This window comes from Abrus precatorius, unplaced genomic scaffold, assembly GCF_003935025.1.
Source record: "Abrus precatorius isolate BTA unplaced genomic scaffold, Abrus_2018 Scaffold2, whole genome shotgun sequence".
Classification (NCBI taxonomy): domain Eukaryota; kingdom Viridiplantae; phylum Streptophyta; class Magnoliopsida; order Fabales; family Fabaceae; genus Abrus; species Abrus precatorius.
Window position 1 is genome coordinate 28,068,408 of NW_020874362.1, and position 21,496 is coordinate 28,089,903.

A 21,496-nucleotide genomic window follows, 5' to 3' on the forward strand; every position below is an offset into this window, starting at 1 on the left:
TTAGGAAAGTAATTTAATTCAGCTAATTGAAAATGAAAGATTAATGTTTTCTAGAAAAGATTCCTTTTACCAAAAAAGTAATGATTAAAATTACAGCACAAAGCTAGAAAAGCTAAGAAACAAAAATGGAAAAATGGCCGTGACTCTTCTCTGCATCTTTGGTGCAATGACGTGACGAACAATGAATAAGTTAAATAGCATTCCAGCTCAGTGCACCATTAGCAGCACAGTGACATGTCATTTCATTTGGTTAACGTTATTACCCCGGCAAGTTTGAGTGTTTAACGTAACATGTTCGATAAATAATTAAATTAAATTAAACATCACATAATTTAATATTATTTACTTTTTTAAAATATCATACAAAACACTTCCTCCAATTTTTTGCTCTCATTTTGGTTGAATTTTTTTATTTCTATTTAGTTATCATTTTAAGAATTCAAGATAATATTGAGATAAATGGCAATGCTAATTAGTGTTCCAAAGATATTTATTAATAAGTTAAAAAAATTATTAAAACCATGATAATTCTTAATATATTTTTAATAAAAGTATTTTTGCTTCTAAATTTTTAATTAATACTCTTAAAACAATGATAACAAGACTATACGATTAATTATTATTTTCTCAATTATATCTTTTATTTTTACACGCTAAATGATAAAAGATATATTAAGAAAATACTAATAAGAATAACAGTTTTATTTTCTAACTTGTGCACTATAATATATAAAATAGGTAGAAATTGAAATAATAATTTAATTAGTTAAATAGTACTAATTACTCTTCACTTTCCGTCTTATACTAAATGTAATTTAAGTAGTAATGCACATATTTTAAAACCATTCTAACTGTTAGTTGAAAACAAAATTATTCTTAATAAATAAATGTATTATTGAAAAATAATAAATATTTTCTTGACATTATTCAAACAACATATAGTAAAAGACAAACGAGGTAGCATTTTGTCTTTAATTGTGTTTATAAATTTTGATTTCCCTCTTGATTTTACTTTCTTCTTTCAAACTATCAAACTCAAATTTCAGATTATTTTTGGCCAAAAATGATATAATAAAATGACTTGTAGTAATGAGGAAAAAAAAAGATAATCTAAAGATCGGTTAATTAATATCTTCAAGTCATTAAGTAAAATATTAATAAATAGAAAATTTTATTAAAAATTAAGTTAAGAGTGCTTTGAAAATCATAAAAGTGTGTTATTGTACTTTCTAATAAAAAATATTTTATTTTTTTTAATTGATATCATCAAATTTAATGTAAAGTTTTATTACGCTTAAATGTGAATAACTAATTGTAAATATCGATTTTTGCCTTCCCTATATTGCCTCCAAAATTTTTAAAATAAAATAATAAAATCGTTTTACAAAAAATAGAAAATTTTTGAAAAAATAGTTTGGTTCCAGAAATGAAAGTCCTGCGCTATGCAGACTCATACCCAGCATCAAAAAAGGAAAAAAAACTCAGAGTTTTGGCATTTTGTATAAACTCTAAGTAACCCATATAAATACACAAGGAAGAAATTCAAAATGAAGAGGCCTTTTCATAAACGAAAAATTAAGAGAGCGTCAAAATCTTTTAAAAATGAGAGGAGAAAAAAGAAAGAGCTGGGAAAAAAGAGGAGAGGAGACAACAACTATTTTTTGGAGAGGGAGAGAAATTTTTTTTAGAGGCAAAACTTTCAAGACAAATGTATGAAAGAAGGGAGCTATGGTGACCAGAAGAGTGCATAACCAGAGAAAACTACAAATAAAATAGAGTAGAGAAACAAATCAAAAACTGAAGGAGGAAGAAGAAACCGCAACAGTTCATCTCTCTCATTATCTTCACTTACCGTTCAAACTGGTATAATGCAATATTCTTTTTTCTTTACTTGTGACCTCTCTTTCTATGCGAATGAACAAAATAAAATAGGAAAGTGGAAGTTTAAGGTTATTTTGTCCTTTGATTGATGTTTTATTCATATTTTTTTATAATATATTGTTATTATTTTATTATTAAAATGAAGGGTGATTTGATTAAAGATGCATTGAATGTTGAGAAAGGAGAATCATAGTGCCTGCAACACGAAATCAATTTTTTGAAATCTTACAACGTTTGATTTGGCTTTATTTGTTTTCTTTTTTTATTCGTTTCTTTGAATTCTTGAACCCATATACCTTACTTTGGACAGTGGGTCTAATTTTTTATTATTTTAATAAAAAAGTAAAGAAAAAGTTAATTCCTTTTAGTTTTTATTTATTTTAAACTATCTTTAACTTTTTTACTAAAAACATGTCGTTTATTTTTTTTTTCTCTTTTTCTTATCTTTAATTTTATTTTTTTTATGTTGCCTTTAACCTCTGTTTTTATTTATAAAATTTATTTCTTCTTCATTAAAAGCAATAAAAAATAAGTACAATAATGTAAAAGTAATATAAAAATAAAAATTTCTACAATAATTCTTAAATTTTTGTTTGTATCTATTTCATTTGTTTCTTTTTTTATTTATTTTTTCTTTAGCATTTTTTTATTATTTTGTGTAAATTCAGAATATTAAAATAATTTGATTTTATACTTGTAGTATGTTTTTATTTATTTAATGAATATAAAATGTATATATTTTGTAAATTTATTTTATTTTATGATTAAATAATAAAAAATATAATTGCATCAATTTATAACATTAACGTATAGCTTCTCTACCGTAATGTGTTATAAATTGATAAAATCTACATGTAACTACGTTATCGAGGTTTTAGGTAATATTTAATTTATCATATGTTATCTTTAATTAATAAGAAAATTATCTAAATAAACAATCAAAATATATTCTCTATAATTACTATTTTACTAATCAATCAATTAAAATTATTTTACTAACACAATAATTTATAATGCTAAATTGTTAGAACTTACGTGTACCAACGTAACCTTAGGTTCTATATAACATAAATTTATCAAACGAAGTTTTAATTTTTAATCAATTCAAATATATTTATTCATTTCATTAAATAGAATTAATTTCATAGTTTAAATTGTCTTAAGTCGTATTTCTAATTCTTTTTAAAAATTAAATAACTAATCATTTCTTCATTTTACTATACAAATTTTTACAACATCGATATATAATTTACATTGCCTTCGATTGTCTAATAAATTATAAGAGATTAATGTATAGCTTACGCTATCTTTAATTCTCTTTCAACATTAATCATAATCAAAATTAAAATTCAAATACATCATTTATGAATAAAATATTTCTTAACTATTTACAATATAGTTGCGTGATCTTCCTTCACTTTCTGTATTGTTTCTCATAAGGTACATGTATAACCGCGTTATCTTGTATCTTAAACATTTTATGAAAATAATTTTAATCTCAAAACAAATTTTCTTTACTAAACTTAATTTTAATTAACTAACTTTGTATTTTTTAGATAGAACTACGTGGCTTTGAGTTTTCCATTGCACTTGGAGATATGTAGGAGCGGGAACCGGACCCGTCAAGTCAAAATAATTTTCAAAATAAATTTTCTTTGTTAAGATACCCAAACAATATCTCAATAAATAATTTTTCTTCTTCTAAAGTAAAAAAAAATTGTTATTTAGGGGTTAAATAAATATTTTTTAAAATTAAAATAAATTTGTACAATTAATTTAAGATAACCCGTTTTTAAACGGACGTTATAAGGTGCTAATACCTTTCCCACGCGTAAATGACTTATGAACTCATTTTTGGTTTCAAAGATCATAATATTTTAAAAAGTTTTTCCAATGTTTTCTTAAAATAAATTTTGGTGGCGACTCCTCTAATATTTTTAAAAGGGTTTTTTGCTGTACTGTTGCGACTACTCGATTGCGATACTAATATGTATAAATCTTATTATAAGTAAATTTCTTCATGCCTAGTGACAATTGTTGGCTGCAGACAGACAATTGGAAACACCTTGCAATCTTTGACCTTTAAAATAAATTAATCATTAATTTAATTAGAATTTATCAATAGATTAAACGCCTGTTTATTTTTTTCTTTAAAGTTTATTTGCATCTTTTTAAAATATAATATGTTTCAAATTTTCAATATAATTTTTTCCATCGTTATCAATATCAATATTTCCTAACTAACATAAATTCTCTTAATCATGTTTCTAACTTTTCAAATTTGAAGCACGATTCATGTAGTTTGAGAGGGTGCACCTTTCTTTTACGTAAAAAAAAGGAAAAAAAATTAACATCAATTTTTAAATTAATTTTAAGTAACTAAACATAGTAAATTCTCGGTAAAAAATTATTATATTAGAGAAAAAATAGTTTTTAATAAAATGTTATTTTTATAATATTTAAATTTAATACTAAGATCAAAATTGTGGATGAAGCTTAGCTACAGATTGTAGAAGTCAACAGGTCAAAAACATTGGAAGTTAGTGTAAAAATAAGAAGATTATGGGGCATGCTAATTCACAAATTGCAAAGACAAAAGAAAACACGTTCCAAGTAATCACGAAGATGCAGGAATCTAATTTATAGGAATTCAATTGAAAATTATTTTTTCATTCCAACGATTCATGCATGGTCATTAGATTTTAATTGACCGAAAAATCTACAATTTTGTTAATCTTAATTTTTTAATGAATTTCAACATTCAAAAGTGTGTGTGTGTGTATATATATATATATATATATATATATATAAAATAATTAACACAGCTCAAAATCAGCTGGCATACGTTGTTAACTTGTTAGTATGTCAATGATAAGATTATAAACAATTGACGCATGAACTTATAAATTAAAGTCTCACATAAAAAGTATCCTAAATAAATATAATATTTGTATTGAAAATTATGGTGAGATTACATTACATATTACAGTTGGGTGCATTGATAATATTTTTGTTTTTATAACTTGAATTATTTTATCATTACCTTTAAACACTGTTCAAGAATTTCCTTAAAATTTTCACAACTCAAATATTTAATAACTTCATAGTTGAATGGTGGTATAATTTTGTTTTACAATGGTCAATATATTTAAATTAAATTTATAAATTAAACTTACGAGTTAAGAAGTTAAGTTTAACTTAAAAATCGAACCTATTTATTAATTAATTCAAATTAAAATGTTCATGTATTTAATTTTTTAAATAATTTAGTTCAATATATATATATATATAGTTTAAATTTAATATATATTTGATTTTATTTTATTTAGTATTGTGAAACATTTTTTATTAAAAAATATAAATTATAAAAAAATGCTTTAGTATAGAAATTAATCGGACACAACTAAACTTATTATTGTTTATCTTAATCAGTTATTAGAATAATTCAGTAGCATGGAATTGCAAGGAGTGGAAGTGAGAAATGATTCAAAGAACCAGTTGCTGGGGCAAAGGCAACAAAGATATGCTGATATTCGACTATAGGCCCAACTAACAAGGGATTCAAGAATTAAATCAAATTGTTTTTTAAACCTTAAATTGATTTAAAAAAAAATAAAAAAATTATAAACTAAAAAAAACATTTTTATGCATTTTGCTTTTCAGTTCCAATGTTTTAATTGTAAAGTATATTAAGTTTATGTTACTTTTTCTATTGATTCTCAAATAAACTATAACTTAAAATGCATTGTACACTGTGCTAATAGACCATCTCAAACAAATTCAAATCATATTTTAGAATAATATTATATAAGATTAATATAATCAATAATAATAAAACTATGTATAATAATAAAACTATGTTATTATTTTATAATATCTCATTGTTAAAAAAGTATAATTACAAAATAATATTTTTTTAAATAATGTGTCAGCTTTGGATCAAATAATTTTTTTGATTATAATAATTTTCTACTCTCTCTCGAGTGATTATATAAAAAATAGTCATTATGTTATAACCATTTCATATTTCTTAAATTAAGATGTTTTTATAGAATAATCTTGATAAGATGTTCTATAATATATAATTAAATTTTTTCAAAAAATAAATTTTTAATTTTCTTCTTTAGAATATTTTGTCTTGCTTTATCTCTAGGTGAACCCTAATCGATGCCATAATTGTATTCAATAACAAATAAGTGAAAAACCTTATCGTGGAATAATATCTGAATCTTTGAGACCATGATTCCTGAATCTTGCAAGTTGAAACTCTCCTCATTGCCTGTCTAATCATTAATCAACCAATTTATAAGGAATAATTAGTGTTGAGCATTAAAGAAATTGAATATTACCATACTAGATTGCGAGAAGAAAGAAAAAGATGCTGTACAGACAAAAATATGCACAGATTCTCCAGAAGAAGAAATAAAACCAGTAGCATATTGAAAAAAATAATTTTAACTATTTTAATTGTTTCACATAATCTTTTGGTATGCCAACTTTTATTCGTTGGAGGGAAAAAATATTATGCTTTCTCTCCACTGAGTCTTTTCGATTTGTGTTCAGGGATTTGAAATTTTTATTAGGGATGTAATAAGAAGATTAAGAATTGACAAGAAACAATTAATTTTCATTAAAAAAAGGGATGAAAATTAATTGGATTTAGATACTATTATTAGATACCAAATTAACATTGTAGAAAAATATGTAACAAGTCCTTGCAATTATAACAAAGCTCCCATGAGAAGTGATGGGAGTTGTGTTAGTCAAATATGTTATTATAGGCAATATGACATAGCAATCAACCCTAATTTTCAAAATCTTGACGATTGTCTCTTAGAATGCTGAAATTGATAGAGCTCTTCACCATGGTTAGATTTCGATAGGAGAATAACAGTTGATAATGACTTTACTTTTGAAGGCCATACCTTGGCCCAGCATTCAATCTCCAGCAAGTAGGATGATTCATATTAGTTTTAATCCATCATAAGCCAATTTTAATAGTAATGTTTTAATAAAATTTGTGGAAAATAAAGAGTTAATTGTCGTTTAATTGTTTTACCCAAGATATGAGAATTGTATAAAAATATGTTAAACTCCATTATTTTATGTTTAATGCATATATACCTAGATAACATATCTTATTATGTTTATTCTAACTCAAACATTTGCAGAAAATAAAATTTACAATAGCCAAGCAAAAGATAAGTATATAAAATAAATTTATCATATATTTTTAGTTAAATAAATATATAAAATAAGCTTTTCTATTATAATATTTTATCTTAATACAAAATAAACATTATAATTTGTCAGGTGCAACTAATTGCGAACTAGGGTTTCCTCCCTTCTTACAGGGACACTTCACATTCATATGCATTACATGGTTCAAAATAATGTTTTTATAAAAAATTTACCTAAAATAGTGATTTTCATTTTTCAATCAAAACTCGATTTGTACTTCTATCCAATTAGGCCCTTAGTGTTCACACATGATCATCAATTCCATGTATGTTCTAGATAGTCATATGTTGAAGTTACCAAAACGATCATCGTCAGAATATTTTATATCTTAAATATAAAGCCATAATCTAAATATTGTTTAAGTTATATTAATATTTATAAGAAATATAAATATATATTCTAAAACTTGCCTTTTACTTATATTAAAATGTTAAATTGTTTAATGTATCATTTAAAATATTAATATGACAAAAATATTTTAAAAACTAAAAGAAAAAACTTCTAAACAGTTACATGCCTTGGGTATATACATCAGCTAAGGAGCTGGTAGAACAAGCATAATTGAAAATGCAATATTTTTTGGTCAAATTCTAACAATCTAATTAAAAAATAACGTAGATACTAGATACCAACTAAATATAGCTAAAATACAAGTAATAAAATTGAATTCTCAAGATTGAAATTAAGGAGAAAAAAAATTGCAATGCATCATGTTAGACGTACACATTTCCCAGGAAATTGACCCATCAATAAAAACAATAAATCCGTTATCGTCTTAAGGATAAAAACAACAAAAAAGACAACTTGTATTGAAGATTATTGTGAGATAAATCACAAGTGATAGCATAAAATAAACATTGAAAATAACAGAGAAAAGAAGATCCGGAAAAAATATTCAATAAAAGTGGGAATTCCCTTAAATCACTTGCAAGTAGAGGGAAAACTTCAAATTTAATAAACAAGCTTAATATCTAATAATGTTGAAACAACAGAAACACAAAATAATTGAAACAAAAATATAATGTACACTAATTTGTTGCACAACCTTAGCGTTGATCCAAATTTTCATACAAACAATGGAACCAAGATTTACCATCTTGTCCATCACTCTAGAACAACCACCTCTTGGTCAACCCTTCAGTAATTTGCATCATTGAACTTTTTGAATTTCTTAACCTGTACCTATGTTAAAAAATGGGTCTCCATCTTTTTAAAACAAACAATGCTTATACATCAACATTTAATGATGAATGGAATAGCAAAACATTTTGGGTATCCAAAGCTAGGCTTCCAATTTAAGTAACCATCCACCAAAAGGAAAGGGAATGAATAAAAACATAAGGCAATGCACTTTTAAGGTTTTGTGAGAGGTTGAAAAGTCAGCAACTACAAGTTATGCTAAATACTAAACACTAAAAACAAAAAAGAATTTAACACAACCCTCTAAATCCAACAACAACCAGGGACAGAAAATATATACATAAGCGAAAATTCCAAATAAAGTTGTATGTACAAGGTGAAAGAGAAACAACATTGAAACATTACCTTACGGATTTTTGTGTGTAAAACTGTAACAGCTATGTGATCATCATTTCAGCTTAAGCAACGTTCACCTGTTTCCTTTGGTAAATCTTTAACTACAATAATTATAAATTGTATAACAATCTACATCAGCTAAGAAAACGGAATGAAGATCTTACAAGGAAGGGCTTATAGATCCTATATAAGAATATGTAAGCACTTGGCAAGGTTAGAACGCTTATAGATATATCAACATGTTTCTTTCATATCCATCCATATTTAATTCTTCCACAGTGGCAATCAAAGAATATACATAACACATGTATTTATGTTTGAAGGGCAGCACAAGTGGGTTATTCATTGTGTATGCATGTATGCATGCATGTTATTTTGCATAAAAATAATGTCACGCCGAAGGGAACAAGTTTATGGGCCAGAATGTGGTTTTCGTTATGGGCCAGTTGAACAAGTTTATTAACGATTCGAGTAATAAGTCCAATGTTTCCTACTTTGTTGCTTTCAGCAGCAGGAACTGTTGGCAGCAAGATCATACAAGTTCCTAAATGATTTGAATGATTAATTATGATGTTTATTAGAAGTGAAATTAAGATTTTTAATAAGGAAAAATTAGGATTTTTTTTTATAATTTTTTTTTCACGTGTATGTAAGAACATTTTTTAATTGAAAGTGAAACATTTTTGGGGGCAAAATTAAGGATTATTAAATAAATTGTCTTTTTCCTAACAAACTCTTTTTTATATACCCGACTAATGATCAAATCTTAACCAATGTCTTCCATAGATAGAAGGAAAATGATCAAATGGTGCATTAAAAAAATAATTCAATTGAAATATTTAATTTGAAAAATAAAGTTAAAGCACTAAAATTATATACTATTCAAAATATATATACAAAAAAAAAACACAATACAATTATAATGCCAAAATTATTTATCTTATTTTCTTTTCACTCCCTCAACCTCTTTTTTTCTTGATCTTATCATTTTAATTTTACTGGCTCAGCACTCAACAGAAGCACCAAACAAGAACAACGACAACTCTGCAAACCGACGCGTACACTAACATTCATTCAACGACTGCACTCTGCAGCCGCTCTTGTCCTCTTTCCTTCCACTACGGATCCCATTCCTCCCAATCATCAAACACCTTCCACTGCATCTCTACCTCTTCTTCTCGGTAATGTTTCTTTTTCTCTTTTCCTTTGTTTTGTTACTTTAACTCCTTTATTCGCTAAGGAATCGATTCTAATTCGTTTTTTTGCTGGTTTTGAGTTTAAAGTCAGAGTCTTTGAAGGAAACAAATTTATGGGTAATCCTTAGTTCAATCCACCAAAGTCAATTTTCAACAACAACCCCCCCACACACACACACCACCACCACCACCACCATAAAAAAAAAAAGGCAGCATTTTTTTTTTATTTTATTTTTTTTTATGTAATTTTTCCATGGAGGTTAGATTAGATCATATGGGCTACAAATCGGTTACTGATGAGGTTTGATGGGTGTGATCAGATTTAGTGAAGAAAGTGTGATGATTATGAATTGAAGTGTAGAGAGAAGAAATGAACGTGAGCCATGCTTCGGTTCACCCAATTGAAGAAGTTGCAACGACTGAAGGTGGTGCTGACCAAAATGTTAACGTTAACGCTCCCAGGGTGAGGATGAAGGATATTCAAGGCATGCCTGGCACTGTTGGTGGCCTCTCTTTGCGAGTTTCTCAGTTTGTTTTCGCTGCTGCTGCACTTTCTATCATGACCTCCACTAGTGATTTTCCTTCTGTTACTGCTTTCTGGTAATTACTATTTTGAATTTGGTTATTTTTCCTTTTTCTAATTTTGATTTTGTTTTGTTTGTGGTTGTAAGAAACCTGTGTGGAGATTAAGGAAGGATTTGGTTCATTTCAGTAATCATTATTTGGATCAAATTGATTTTAATTTTGTGTTTTTATTTCCTTGTTATACTTGAAGAGGCAACACATTTTGCAAGAATGTTATAAATGAATTCTGATAATTTTTCATTGTGACATTTGCTAAGTGGGTATTGATTTAAGTGTTGTCTGATCTGGATTAGTTATAGAGTGCATCGTTTATTTCTGCTTGTGCTGCTGATACGTGGTTACAACAATGACAACAATGGCCCTATCCCACACGAGATGAGGTAGGTGTATGAATCACAATATGTCATTGAGCTAGGCTAAACACTAATTTATTAGAGATTTTATTTAGCATAAGATCATTTTTAATAAATTCCGCCGAAGTCCTTCTTGATCTTTCGCTACCCTACTTTAGAAGGCTATAAAATACATGTGATCTATGCTCCTCACTGGTGCTTCTAGTGACCTTTGTTCATGTCCAAACTACTCTAATTGATTTGCTATCATCTTTTCCTCGATAAGTGATTAGGTGCTACACCAATATTCTCATTTCTACTACTCTCATTTTTTTTTCTCTTGTCCAAACTGCTGATATGTGGTTATGAATTTAAAATTGTTCTAGACGGTTCTGACTGTGTTCCTATATGAAAATTGATTGGTAAGTCATTCTTCATATCTTTCAATATCATGGGTAGCAAATTCAACAAGTGTGAGGCAATTGAGTTGCTTGTTTAGAAAGTGCATTGAGTTGATTACTTCAATAAAGGATGATTTGTAGAATTATTTCTCAACAAAATGATGTCATTCATATTACTATATGATGCCAAAATGGAGCTATATAACATACAACTTTCAGATTTGTTTAGTTTATCTAATGATGCATCAGATAGAAATTGACTTTGCTTGACTCCACTATAATATTCTAACATTCTGGAATATGTCAAGAGTTTAAGAAATGACGATTTTTAATTAAAATGGTTTTCTTAAATGATTACAAATACTGCTTCTGTGGTCATTTCTTCTTAATGTCATAAGGATTAAGGAGTTTTAACATTTTGTTAACATCTATGCTGAGAGGACATGGAATACAGCTTTTGTAGCTGGATAGAAAACATTTGTGTGTTTGGGTTTGTCCGTTTTCATATATCACATCAATAATGTTCTGTAAAACCAAAATGCACGTTAATTATTGGAAATGTGATTGTTGTACAGAGTCATAGAATGGAATGAACTGATTTTGATAATAACTAATGCCGTGCCCAGAGGCATGTGATGGGGTTGTATGTCTTCGGTGCTATTAATTAATTGGATGCTTATTTATATAAGATTGGGTATTGATGCATATTGCTGATCTTAGACCTTTTTTTGACGTTGTTATCCTGTTCCATATATCCTTATGTGGTTTGTGATTGCATATATGATGGCATAGTTCTTACCTGTATTTTTGTCCATGCTGATTGGCCTCCACTGTTTAGCTGAAACATGTCATTCTTGCCATAGCTTTTCTATTTATTCTTTTTGAATTCCCCATTTTGTTTATGAAAAGGCAAAAATACTATGACACTACATAAAATCTGTCTCATCTTTTATCAGTTACCTTGTTGCTGCTGCCGGCTTGCACACTTTGTGGAGCCTGTCATTGGCCATTACTGATGTATATGCTCTTTTAGTAAGGCGTTCTTTGCAGAACTATCAAATCGTCAGTTTGTTTACAATTGGTGATGGGGTAAGATCTACTGTAAAACTATACTTTCATTATAATTTTGCAATGTTAAAATATTTGTCACTTTCTGGTTACTTTTTAGTATTCCCTTCACTTCTGGCTTCCCTGTGCAGCACACTTATTTTTCAGAGACACACCCACATAATTTTCATTAACTCAAAACATTTTTTGCAGAAGAATCACTTTTACATGTTTTTTGGTACTCTTTAACCTCAGCACCTAGTGGGATAAAACTTTTGTTGTTCTTGTTGTATTAGCAGCACACACCATAATTGCAGTGGAAAGCTCATTCCACTACTTTCTTTTCATTATCAACTAGTTTATAACTCTTTCAAGTTTCACAATGAAGACATGTAGAGCTTTAACTGGTGTTATTCTTTTCTCCTCTAGAAATGCTGTAGTGTTAATTTCAGAAGATCTGAATCTTCCATGCAGGTCACTTCGACCCTTACATTTGCAGCAGCCTGTGCTTCAGCAGGCATCACAGTCCTTATTGATAATGATCTTGGAAGTTGTGCACAGAACCACTGTGTGCAGTTTGAAACAGCTACAGGCATGGCCTTCATTTGTTGGTTCACCACAGTGCCATCTTTTCTTCTCAACTTCTGGTCCCTGGCTTCACGGTAATTAAAAAAAATTACACACAAAAACTTGAGAAACTTGGGCAGCTTGTAAAGTAAATGCTGGTGTAAGGGGTTTGATTGTTTTTTTCACCTGTCAAAGTTTTTTAAGCTTCATTTCACGTGTTAGGGCCAACTGGTTGAATGTTCTCCTCATGATCAAACCAGAGAGCTGGTTTGGGATTTTGTAATGTGGTATATTGCTTAGTCATGTTTGGTGGTGGAGTAAGTAAACATGACTTATGATCAATGTAGTAATGTGTCAAGAAACATTCAATATTGGTGGCGTTTTTGGTAATTTTATGGTATGATTGATTGATTGGTCTTGGCCTAACAAACCGTGTTATTGGGATGTTGACAAAAAAATTTCTTGTGTTAGGTAAATGTATTTTTAGTTCATAGTTACTTTATGTTTTTTCTATAATTAATATCATTTTTTTCTAGAAAGTGAAACATATTGTCTTCCTCAAAATAAAACTGCACGCCTTTGACGTTATGCTGCCTGAAAAAGAAAAAGAGAACGAAGAAAAAAGAAAAAGGAGAAAAATTATACTCCTTTTGTTCAGTTTCACATTGACGTTATAAGGACTTTCAATTTGTTTGGTTGGCTTGTGAGAAGGAGGGCACAAAGTAGTGGGGAGAGGAGAGAAATTGAGTGAAAAAATGTAGTTTTTAAGCTGTTTGAAACATGAGAAATAAAAACAAATCTGTCTTTTGGTCAGCCCTAGAAAAGAAATCAAATTTAACAATGTTAAATGACAGTTTATAATATAATAAAATGAAAATAAAGCAAGGGTATTTTAGTCATTACAGCAAAATCCTTTCATTTTGTGATCATTTTTTCTTCAAATCGGAGATCAGTTCAACTGCGAATCTCGCTTCCTCTTTTTTGTTTTTTTTTCTCTCTCATCATTTATACACAATCACGAAACTTCTTTCTAGAAATTTGGAATACATCATTCTAATGTGAGTTATTCAACCGTGGGCATATTAAAAAGATGTACAGCCAATCTTGATATGGTAAAAACTTGCACGAGATGATTTACTCTTTTATATTTTACCCCCTTTTGAATGTCATCATTGTTTTTATATACAAGTTTAATTAATATAACTGAGAACTAACTACTATACACGAATTTAAATTATGTGAAATAAATTCTAAAATTTTAACAGTAAACCTCATAAGCTTTGTTGATGCACTTCAAGTGTTGCCAGTTGCCACTCGAACCTTTTTCCACGAAAATTCGGACTTGACAATTTTAATTAAGTCTGCTTTGGATTTTAGCTGGCATATGGCATAGACAAACTTTGCTAAAACGAAAGGCAACGAAACATAATCAGCGCAACTTAATTTCACCTTGTCGTCAGGTTAGAATATATAGAAAATAGGAGGCAATGCTCCTTATGTGCTTCACTTTTAACCACGTTAACAATTTACATTCTATTTTTTACAACTGTTCTGACTTGAAAATAAAGTACCCAATTCAAATCCATTAATTTTTTCACTTATCCGATATATAATGCTATTCTTTATCACCACCATTAGTGGTGCAATTAATTTAATTACACTTCCAATTTTAATTTGTCCATTTTTAAAACGTCGTTTTATTAGTACAAAGGAAAACCTGTAAAAAAGTGAGATTAATACATCTCTCGACACAGAAAAACATGGGGATGTCAAAATTGAGACAAGTAGGTTAAGGATGTCTTGAATTAGTCACACTATGGACTGTGTAGTAACATTACAAAATACAGATGCACTTTAGTCACATCACACTTGTAGTGCACCTTACCTCAGTTGAAGGATACATAACTACATACAAGACGATACTCCATTGGGGATGCATTGAGTCAGTCTCACGAGTTAAGACGAGATTAAAGATAATAAAGACAAAAAAACGGAATACTCCACGTCATTCGAGTCTCGACTTCACTCTAGCACTAAATAATTTACAAGATTAATTCAATTTGGTCTCTGCACTAAATAAGAAATAAATTAAATCGAATTAAATGCAAACCTGATCCTGTGTTGTAGTAGATGAACAAAAATTTAGGAATTTTCTTTTTCCCTCCAAATTTATCTGTCTCTTCTTAAACCCTTTCATTTTTATGTTCAAGTGGGAAAAAGCAAGGCACACGAATTGGAATTTCATACAAAAGACCAATTTATGAAAGAGAAAGCCAAGCAATGAACAGTGTTATCTTCCCCAGTGAGCACTTTCCATGCAATGGCTTGGTCATATGAAACATGCCGTCCCATGGTGGACATGCAGATTCCAGCTGGCAGATAAGCAAATCCCTGATGGAAGAGGAGAGTAAATAAGCACACAAATTCAAAATAAAAGTCTCGTTTGTGGCATGAAGAGCAAAAATTGTTATCACAACATAAATAATAGAAGCATACTAAACATGTTAGTTACAAGAAATCACCTGTTGCATTAACTTAGCAAAGTCAGCAAACAATGTCTTGCGTCCAGACTCATCAAATATTTTATCCAATGTGATGTCTTGTAAAGCCACTAGCGTTGTTTCCAACATGTCAAGGCCAGCCTGATTTGCAAATATGAACACTGGTAACGACTGCAATATTGTGAAGAATTGCATCAGTCTCATGTGACAAGAAACAAAGGATCGCATACACTTCAGAATGAGACGAAACAAAATCCCACATTCATACCTTCAGCGAACAACACAGAATGGCATCCTGATGATGCCACAGATGTTTCAGCATCATGTCACCAACAAGAGAGTCTGAACTCAGTAAGTCGGACCCCAAATAGTAACTGATTTTGGAGAAACATATTAGACATCTTTTTGAAAGAAATATGAACTAAACTGTTCGACCAGAAAGTTATCAAATTGTAAACTAAATAAGTCTCAGCCTACTCGGTTACTCATGAAATTCATGATAACGTGCTAGTATTTACTTTAATACAGAAATGTTAAAGAGATTCAAGTAGACTTGCCTATAGCTCTGGCAGATCCAGTGAGCTAGTGTAACAGCCTCTGGAGAACCAGGAGAAAGTTTTGCTCCAACGGGTGTGTTGATACCAGATGGAGAAATAGCCATGGCAACCCTCTGCACAGAGGAAATTACACTTCGGACATATTGCCGTGCCATGACTGCAACATTATCTTGCAAGCTGCTGTCAAAAGGGAATTGAAAGGCAATAGTCAACACTGATCGAGTGTTATGACTTGATGATGCATCGGCACCATTTGCTGTTGCCGGACCCACTTCAAAACCAGATGTCAAATCCAGGGTCCGATTTGTAGTCATTGTATCCTTTTTATCACCCTATAACACAACAAAATAATGTTACAAATGGGATACATATATAGACACCAGCAACAGTAGGGTTCAATCTAACTAGCAGACAGTACATTTTCAGTCACAATCAGTATTCTGAATTTTCAAGTCAGTACTCGCACTCAATACAAGAAATTGAATGAAGATGAAAAAAGCCGAAAAAACTAGCGCAATAGAGATTGGTGTAAGTAAAATATGGAGGAACAAAACTCAACTGGTTTTGAATCCAATGGAATGATGCGGAAACCAGAAGGCACCAATGGAGCATCATCTGGGAACATTTCATCAATTGGAGCAAATATGAGCTCAGAACATGCCCCCACAGCATTCTCATCAATTCCACTACATATCTGCAAAGAAGATAAAACACAAGCACCTTAGGACCTACCTATTTTAAATTTTTAATTATATTTGTTCAAGTTTAAACCACTAAACTACAAAGACAAGAAACATAGATGATGTGAATATGCTAAGAAGACAGGCAGAAGAAAGCGCAAAATACATTGACAGATCATATTCAACATTTTGAAAAAGGACAAAGGAATCACCTGTAAGAGATGAATGTCCCTAGAAACAAAAGCGTCTTCTTGAGCAAGAGAGTGGCCTTCAAGCCTAATAACTTCAAGCATCTGAAGTGAAAACAAACTTTATCAGGAATGTTGCTTGTACAGACAAATGACTAAAAGAATCAGAACAATAATTGTTGACATACTGTACTGACCCTGCACATATATGTCAAACAAACCTTCCCCCCAAAGCAAATATGCATCCCCCATAAACAGAATGGACAAATAACTCATGGACAAGCTAAAAAATTGCTTTTACGGGAATATAAAACTACCTCTTCGTGTTCAATTGTATGGCCAAGAGGCATGATTATTTGACTGCCAGTGAATCTTGTTGGCCTCATCCCTGGATAGGCATAGGTGCCAGCTTTTAGTGATGCAGCAGAGTAAGCATCAACATTGAAATCAGCCCACTCAGAGCGGTGTTCCCTCAGAAAGCGAACCAAAACTGCAGGAGGGACATTCTGCAAGAATTGTCCACCAAAACTTGTCAAATAACATTGAAAGAGTTAACTGTTCGCCTTCTGTAATTTTAAATCATAGCATCACTTATCCATTTAAAGCCAGGATCAAGCTATTCATGAAACAAGAAAATCTCTTTTGGTGATAGTTTTTGTTGGGAGATCAAACTATTATCAGGGGCCAGTTTACTTGTAAACAAATACCATGTAATGCAAACAAACAATTTAGATTCAACATACAAAACAAAAATGCAGCAGCAACTACAAAGGCATTCTACATAACATGTCCGCAGCTATCAATTTATTAATAACAAAAAACTATCACTTAAAAAGATCATGAAAATGGGTACACAAGACTCACTTGGAGCAACATAGAAGCTTTCGCACAGAGGATTCCTCCAAGGAATGTGAGAGAACTCGCTGGATTAGAAGTGCCACTCAAATTTTTGGTTGAATTAACTGCAATAATTACATCCTCAGCACCATCACAGTTAAGTACAGTCCACCCATCATCATTGAATCCATTAACAGCATCATTGAAGCCTCTGCAAGTCAAATGCATTGATTTTCAGCCTAAAACTCATTGAATAAGAGATGATATAAAAAAAATCAATAATCTAGAACTGCATGATAAAATAATCTCCAACAAAACAAACTATTTCATGTGATGATGTAACTACCTGCTCAATCTCTGGCTGAAAGTTCGCAAAACAGCAGGCTGCCTACCCAATCCATAAACCACTTCACCACTTGTTTCTTGAGCTATTTGCCGGATATAGCGAAGTGCCTATCACAAAAACCATCCAATTAATACCTATCTTCTTAGAATATGTCATCGAACATGGGAATCACAAGTAGTGAAGATAGGTCTAGAAAACCAGTGAAAATAAGTCTAATTTGGAATGAAGAATGAAAAACAGAACAGAAGGGGTAAAAAGATATAAAGATATCTAATCAAAATATTTTAATGCCGGAGTCCAAAACCTTAGAGGCAATTTCTAGAGGACTAATCAGCTCCAGAGTCTAAGATCTGTGTGTCAAAGGTTAATTACTCAAAATAAATGATAAAATATTGAATTTGCTCAAATGATTGTGGTTCAGTTTGTCTACACTAACACTGGCCAACCAAATTTTGCTATAAAACCCTACATTAAGACTTAACAATAGTGATCTTACCGCAATTGTCATTTTCTGAGCTATCACCTTTGATGATTCATAAAGTGGTCGAAGCACTTCTGGCACACTCCACGCCTAGAGGAATACAATAAGCAAATTAATGAATATAAGGAGTGAAATCTACACAAGCTCGTTGTTAAGAAGTCAAACCTCAAGATTTAGGTGATCTACTATGTGGATGATTGACCCTCCACCCTCACATGGTCGAATCAAGTAACCACTAGGGAGCATTTCAGCCCTCACAAACTGAGCAGCAGCAGCTGGATTAGGGCCTGTGCCAGAACCAGACAGGGACCTCTCACAAACCTTCAAAATTAGAATCAGAATGCACATAAGTGATAAGTTTATTAAGCAATTTTCCTTCAAGGAAGAATTTAAAGAAAACACAATGAGGTTCAGTCTAGTGTATAGACTCTATGCAACAATAGTAATGTGTCAGGGACATGATATGATATACTAACCACAAGACTTCCATTTTCCAAACTTGTGGTGTATCTCAGAGTCCAGAAATCCCGAGCAGGAGCCAGTGTTGTTGGGGCATACGTCTGTAGCAATGTCAAAGTTTACTCCCAGGAATCAAAAGAAATGACAAAGAACTTTCAAATTCGAAGCTCACCTGTGTGTAAACAAGTTCAATGGTTCCTCCATTTCCGGCAGGAAACATAGTGAAAACTTCTAGGCTCCGACAGTCCCGAAACCAAGATGGACGATCTTTAAGGATCTCTGCAATCTATTGAAAATTTGGGGTTTACAAATTAAAAAGTCAAACAGTTTACAACATCAACTAACATACCAAGAAATGGCACAAAATCTTTTAACTATTATTTTACTTGGTGAATTTACCTTCGTAGGTTCTAAACTAACAAGACCACAGGCTCGAGCTGCCACTCCACTGCAACTTTGTGAAATGGCAAAGATCCCAACCGAATCCGGACCAGGCTGGCACAAAGAACTTTTTCTTTTCAGATAAAGACGTAATCATTGAGTTCAGTTGCAAATTTTGCTCACATATTCAAAATTTCAAATCAGCACAGTATTACAATAACTGTCCCATAGATGCCAAAATTATTAATTTATCAACTAATTCTACTACAAGGAAAACAAAAGAAGAAACCTTCATCCCAGGCATCTGGACCCAATCGACAGCAGTTCCCGTAGCCTTTGAAAGGAACTCTGTCAAGGTATCCTCTGCAATTGATAGGAGTCTGCAAGGACCACAATTAGAAAAACGAATTAGGGAAAGCTTCATGACACCAGGCAAAAAGTTCATTTCACAAAGCTCAAAATTACCCAGCAGGGTTATTAGCATCTCTCATGGATTGCTGAGGAGTAGTAACCACCGAATCACAACTAGCATCAGTAGTTGCTGCTGACGTCTGCAGGCATAGCAACAGCATGAATAACAGCGCAAACAACCAAATAAGCTTTTGCTTATTCTCGTAGCATAATAACATAATACAGGGTACAACAGCCACTAACATCAACTTAGAGCCTTAACCATGACACAGACATGGTACATGTAAGAAAAAAAAATGGATCGGTTCTTCTCTCAGTTTCTCCACATTGAGTGTGTCCCATTTGTTAATTTTTCTTGAAGACCCACAACAAGGTACCAAATTGACAAGCAGGCATAACACATGACAAGGATTATGAAAAGGGTCATGTCCACACACTCACTGTATGCAATTGCTGCCGCATATACCCATTCTCACACACAAGCTGTGACACCTGCTTCTGCAACCGATCATTTTCCTCCATCAACAACTTGTTCATTGCTGTGAGTTTGCGGTTCACAGTCTGAAGCCGGGAAGCCTCTTTTCTCTGCTTCTCTCTACACCTGAAAAGTACACAAAACCAAAGCAAAAGCACATCTAAGCAATGGTTTCACAATCCATGCAAAGTTTCAAAAAAAGGAGGTTGATTTGGCTTACCTGCGATTCTGGAACCAAACCTTGATTTGCTTAGGCTCTATGTTGGAAAGAATGGGGCACTCCCTGATCAATTGCTGTCTCCTGAGGGAACTAGGCTTAGGGCACTCAGCATAGACCCTTTCCAAAGCCTCAACTTGTTCAGCAGTGTACCTCACATACTTGCCAGAGTCAAGGTGCTTCTCAATGCTACCACTGCTACTGCTCTCTCTGTGTTGAGCCACAGCCATGGCCATGTTTCCCACAGTGTCAAAGAAGAAAGGTGGAACAAACCAGAAGAAGAGAAAAGTGAGGTTGTTGGGTTGGTCCTAGTAAAGGCGGTGGCTTGGCATATGAAATGCTGGGCAACGTTAAAGGGAAATGAATAGAGACAGAAAAAGAGTGCGTATTTTTGTGCAACCACCGGTATTGGTTCCTCAAGTTCTACCGTGGAAACAGCTCAGAGAAAGAAAGAAAAAAACTCCCTTTCATTAAAATTGCAGCTAATGGTTCCAAATTTTGAACAGGAAACTCTCGTCTCTTTACCAGCTAAGAAAAAAACAAACCCCCCCACCACACTGTTCCTCCTTTCCTTTTTTCACCTTCGACAGAAACTTGTGAAAGATTAAATTTTTTTTAGGAAAAAGGGAACCCCACTAGGGAGGCTGAAATTAGGGGTGGTTTTCTTTGAGTGCTGAGTGGAATGGATGAAAAATGAAAGGGAAAAAGGGAGAGAATGAGAAAAGAAGAGGAGCTTGAGGTAGAAGGAAGGAATAGGGAGGTTTAACTTTGAGGAGAAAGTGAAGTTGGTGTGAAGCATTGAGGTAAAAGAGGAACCCTAAGCATTAGTTAGAAACATGTTCAATGTTGTTGATGGATAAGGGTTAGGCATGGGAATAGGAATGAGAGAGTGAGTGAGGGAATAAAGTGAGAAGTGAGAAGAGAAGGGGAAGTTGAAGGGAGGGAATAGAAGAGAGAGACACACACACACACGAATATCGAGAAACATGGTAGCGAAGTTTTCTTTATAATTTTCGGCGCATTTACGTGGTTGTCCCTATTGTTCCTCTGAATTGACGTGTTGGGCCCCACATTTCACGCCCTTCTCTTCTCACCAACTCTGTTCTGCTCTGTTCTTCCCCACCTCCCACACCCCAATGTCAATCCCTCACTTCTAATTATTATTCTTTTTCTCCTC

The 21,496-nt window shown here is 31.7% G+C and overlaps 2 protein-coding genes across 8 annotated transcripts; one reads left to right on the forward strand and one right to left on the reverse strand.

Moving 5' to 3' along the window:
• The first annotated feature begins 9,676 nt into the window (after window positions 1-9,676).
• Window positions 9,677-13,318, forward strand: LOC113858362 (CASP-like protein 5A2). Of its 3 annotated transcripts, XM_027490980.1 has the most exons (5): window positions 9,677-9,839; window positions 9,942-9,971; window positions 10,175-10,454; window positions 12,129-12,261; window positions 12,694-13,318. In XM_027490980.1, exons 3-5 carry the CDS (start codon window positions 10,225-10,227, stop codon window positions 12,883-12,885), a joined length of 555 nt encoding a protein of 184 aa, XP_027346781.1. In that variant the 5' UTR covers window positions 9,677-9,839; window positions 9,942-9,971; window positions 10,175-10,224; the 3' UTR covers window positions 12,886-13,318. The 3 variants fall into 3 exon arrangements, with proteins under 3 accessions (XP_027346781.1, XP_027346780.1, XP_027346779.1); XM_027490979.1 differs by lacking the exon at window positions 9,942-9,971 and having other exon boundaries at window positions 12,694-13,207; XM_027490978.1 differs by lacking the exon at window positions 9,942-9,971 and having other exon boundaries at window positions 12,649-13,157.
• A 1,140-nt stretch (window positions 13,319-14,458) lies between these two features.
• Window positions 14,459-21,295, reverse strand: LOC113860250 (homeobox-leucine zipper protein REVOLUTA). 5 transcript variants are annotated; one of them, XR_003503712.1, is made up of 19 exons: window positions 20,323-21,295; window positions 20,069-20,228; window positions 19,682-19,767; window positions 19,506-19,596; window positions 19,235-19,330; window positions 19,008-19,121; window positions 18,853-18,936; window positions 18,542-18,697; window positions 18,392-18,466; window positions 17,896-18,002; window positions 17,577-17,760; window positions 17,030-17,218; window positions 16,737-16,817; window positions 16,404-16,538; window positions 15,845-16,176; window positions 15,556-15,661; window positions 15,309-15,458; window positions 14,897-15,177; window positions 14,565-14,819 (listed from the first exon to the last, which is right to left on the reverse strand). XR_003503712.1 is itself a non-coding variant. In XM_027492956.1 (18 exons), exons 1-18 carry the CDS (start codon window positions 20,553-20,555, stop codon window positions 15,028-15,030), a joined length of 2,529 nt encoding a protein of 842 aa, XP_027348757.1. In that variant the 5' UTR covers window positions 20,556-21,295; the 3' UTR covers window positions 14,459-15,027. The 5 variants fall into 5 exon arrangements, 4 of the variants coding, with proteins under 4 accessions (XP_027348757.1, XP_027348760.1, XP_027348759.1 ...); XM_027492956.1 differs by having other exon boundaries at window positions 14,459-15,177; XM_027492959.1 differs by having other exon boundaries at window positions 14,557-15,177; window positions 15,845-16,164; window positions 20,323-21,269.
• Window positions 21,296-21,496: the final 201 nt, after the last annotated feature.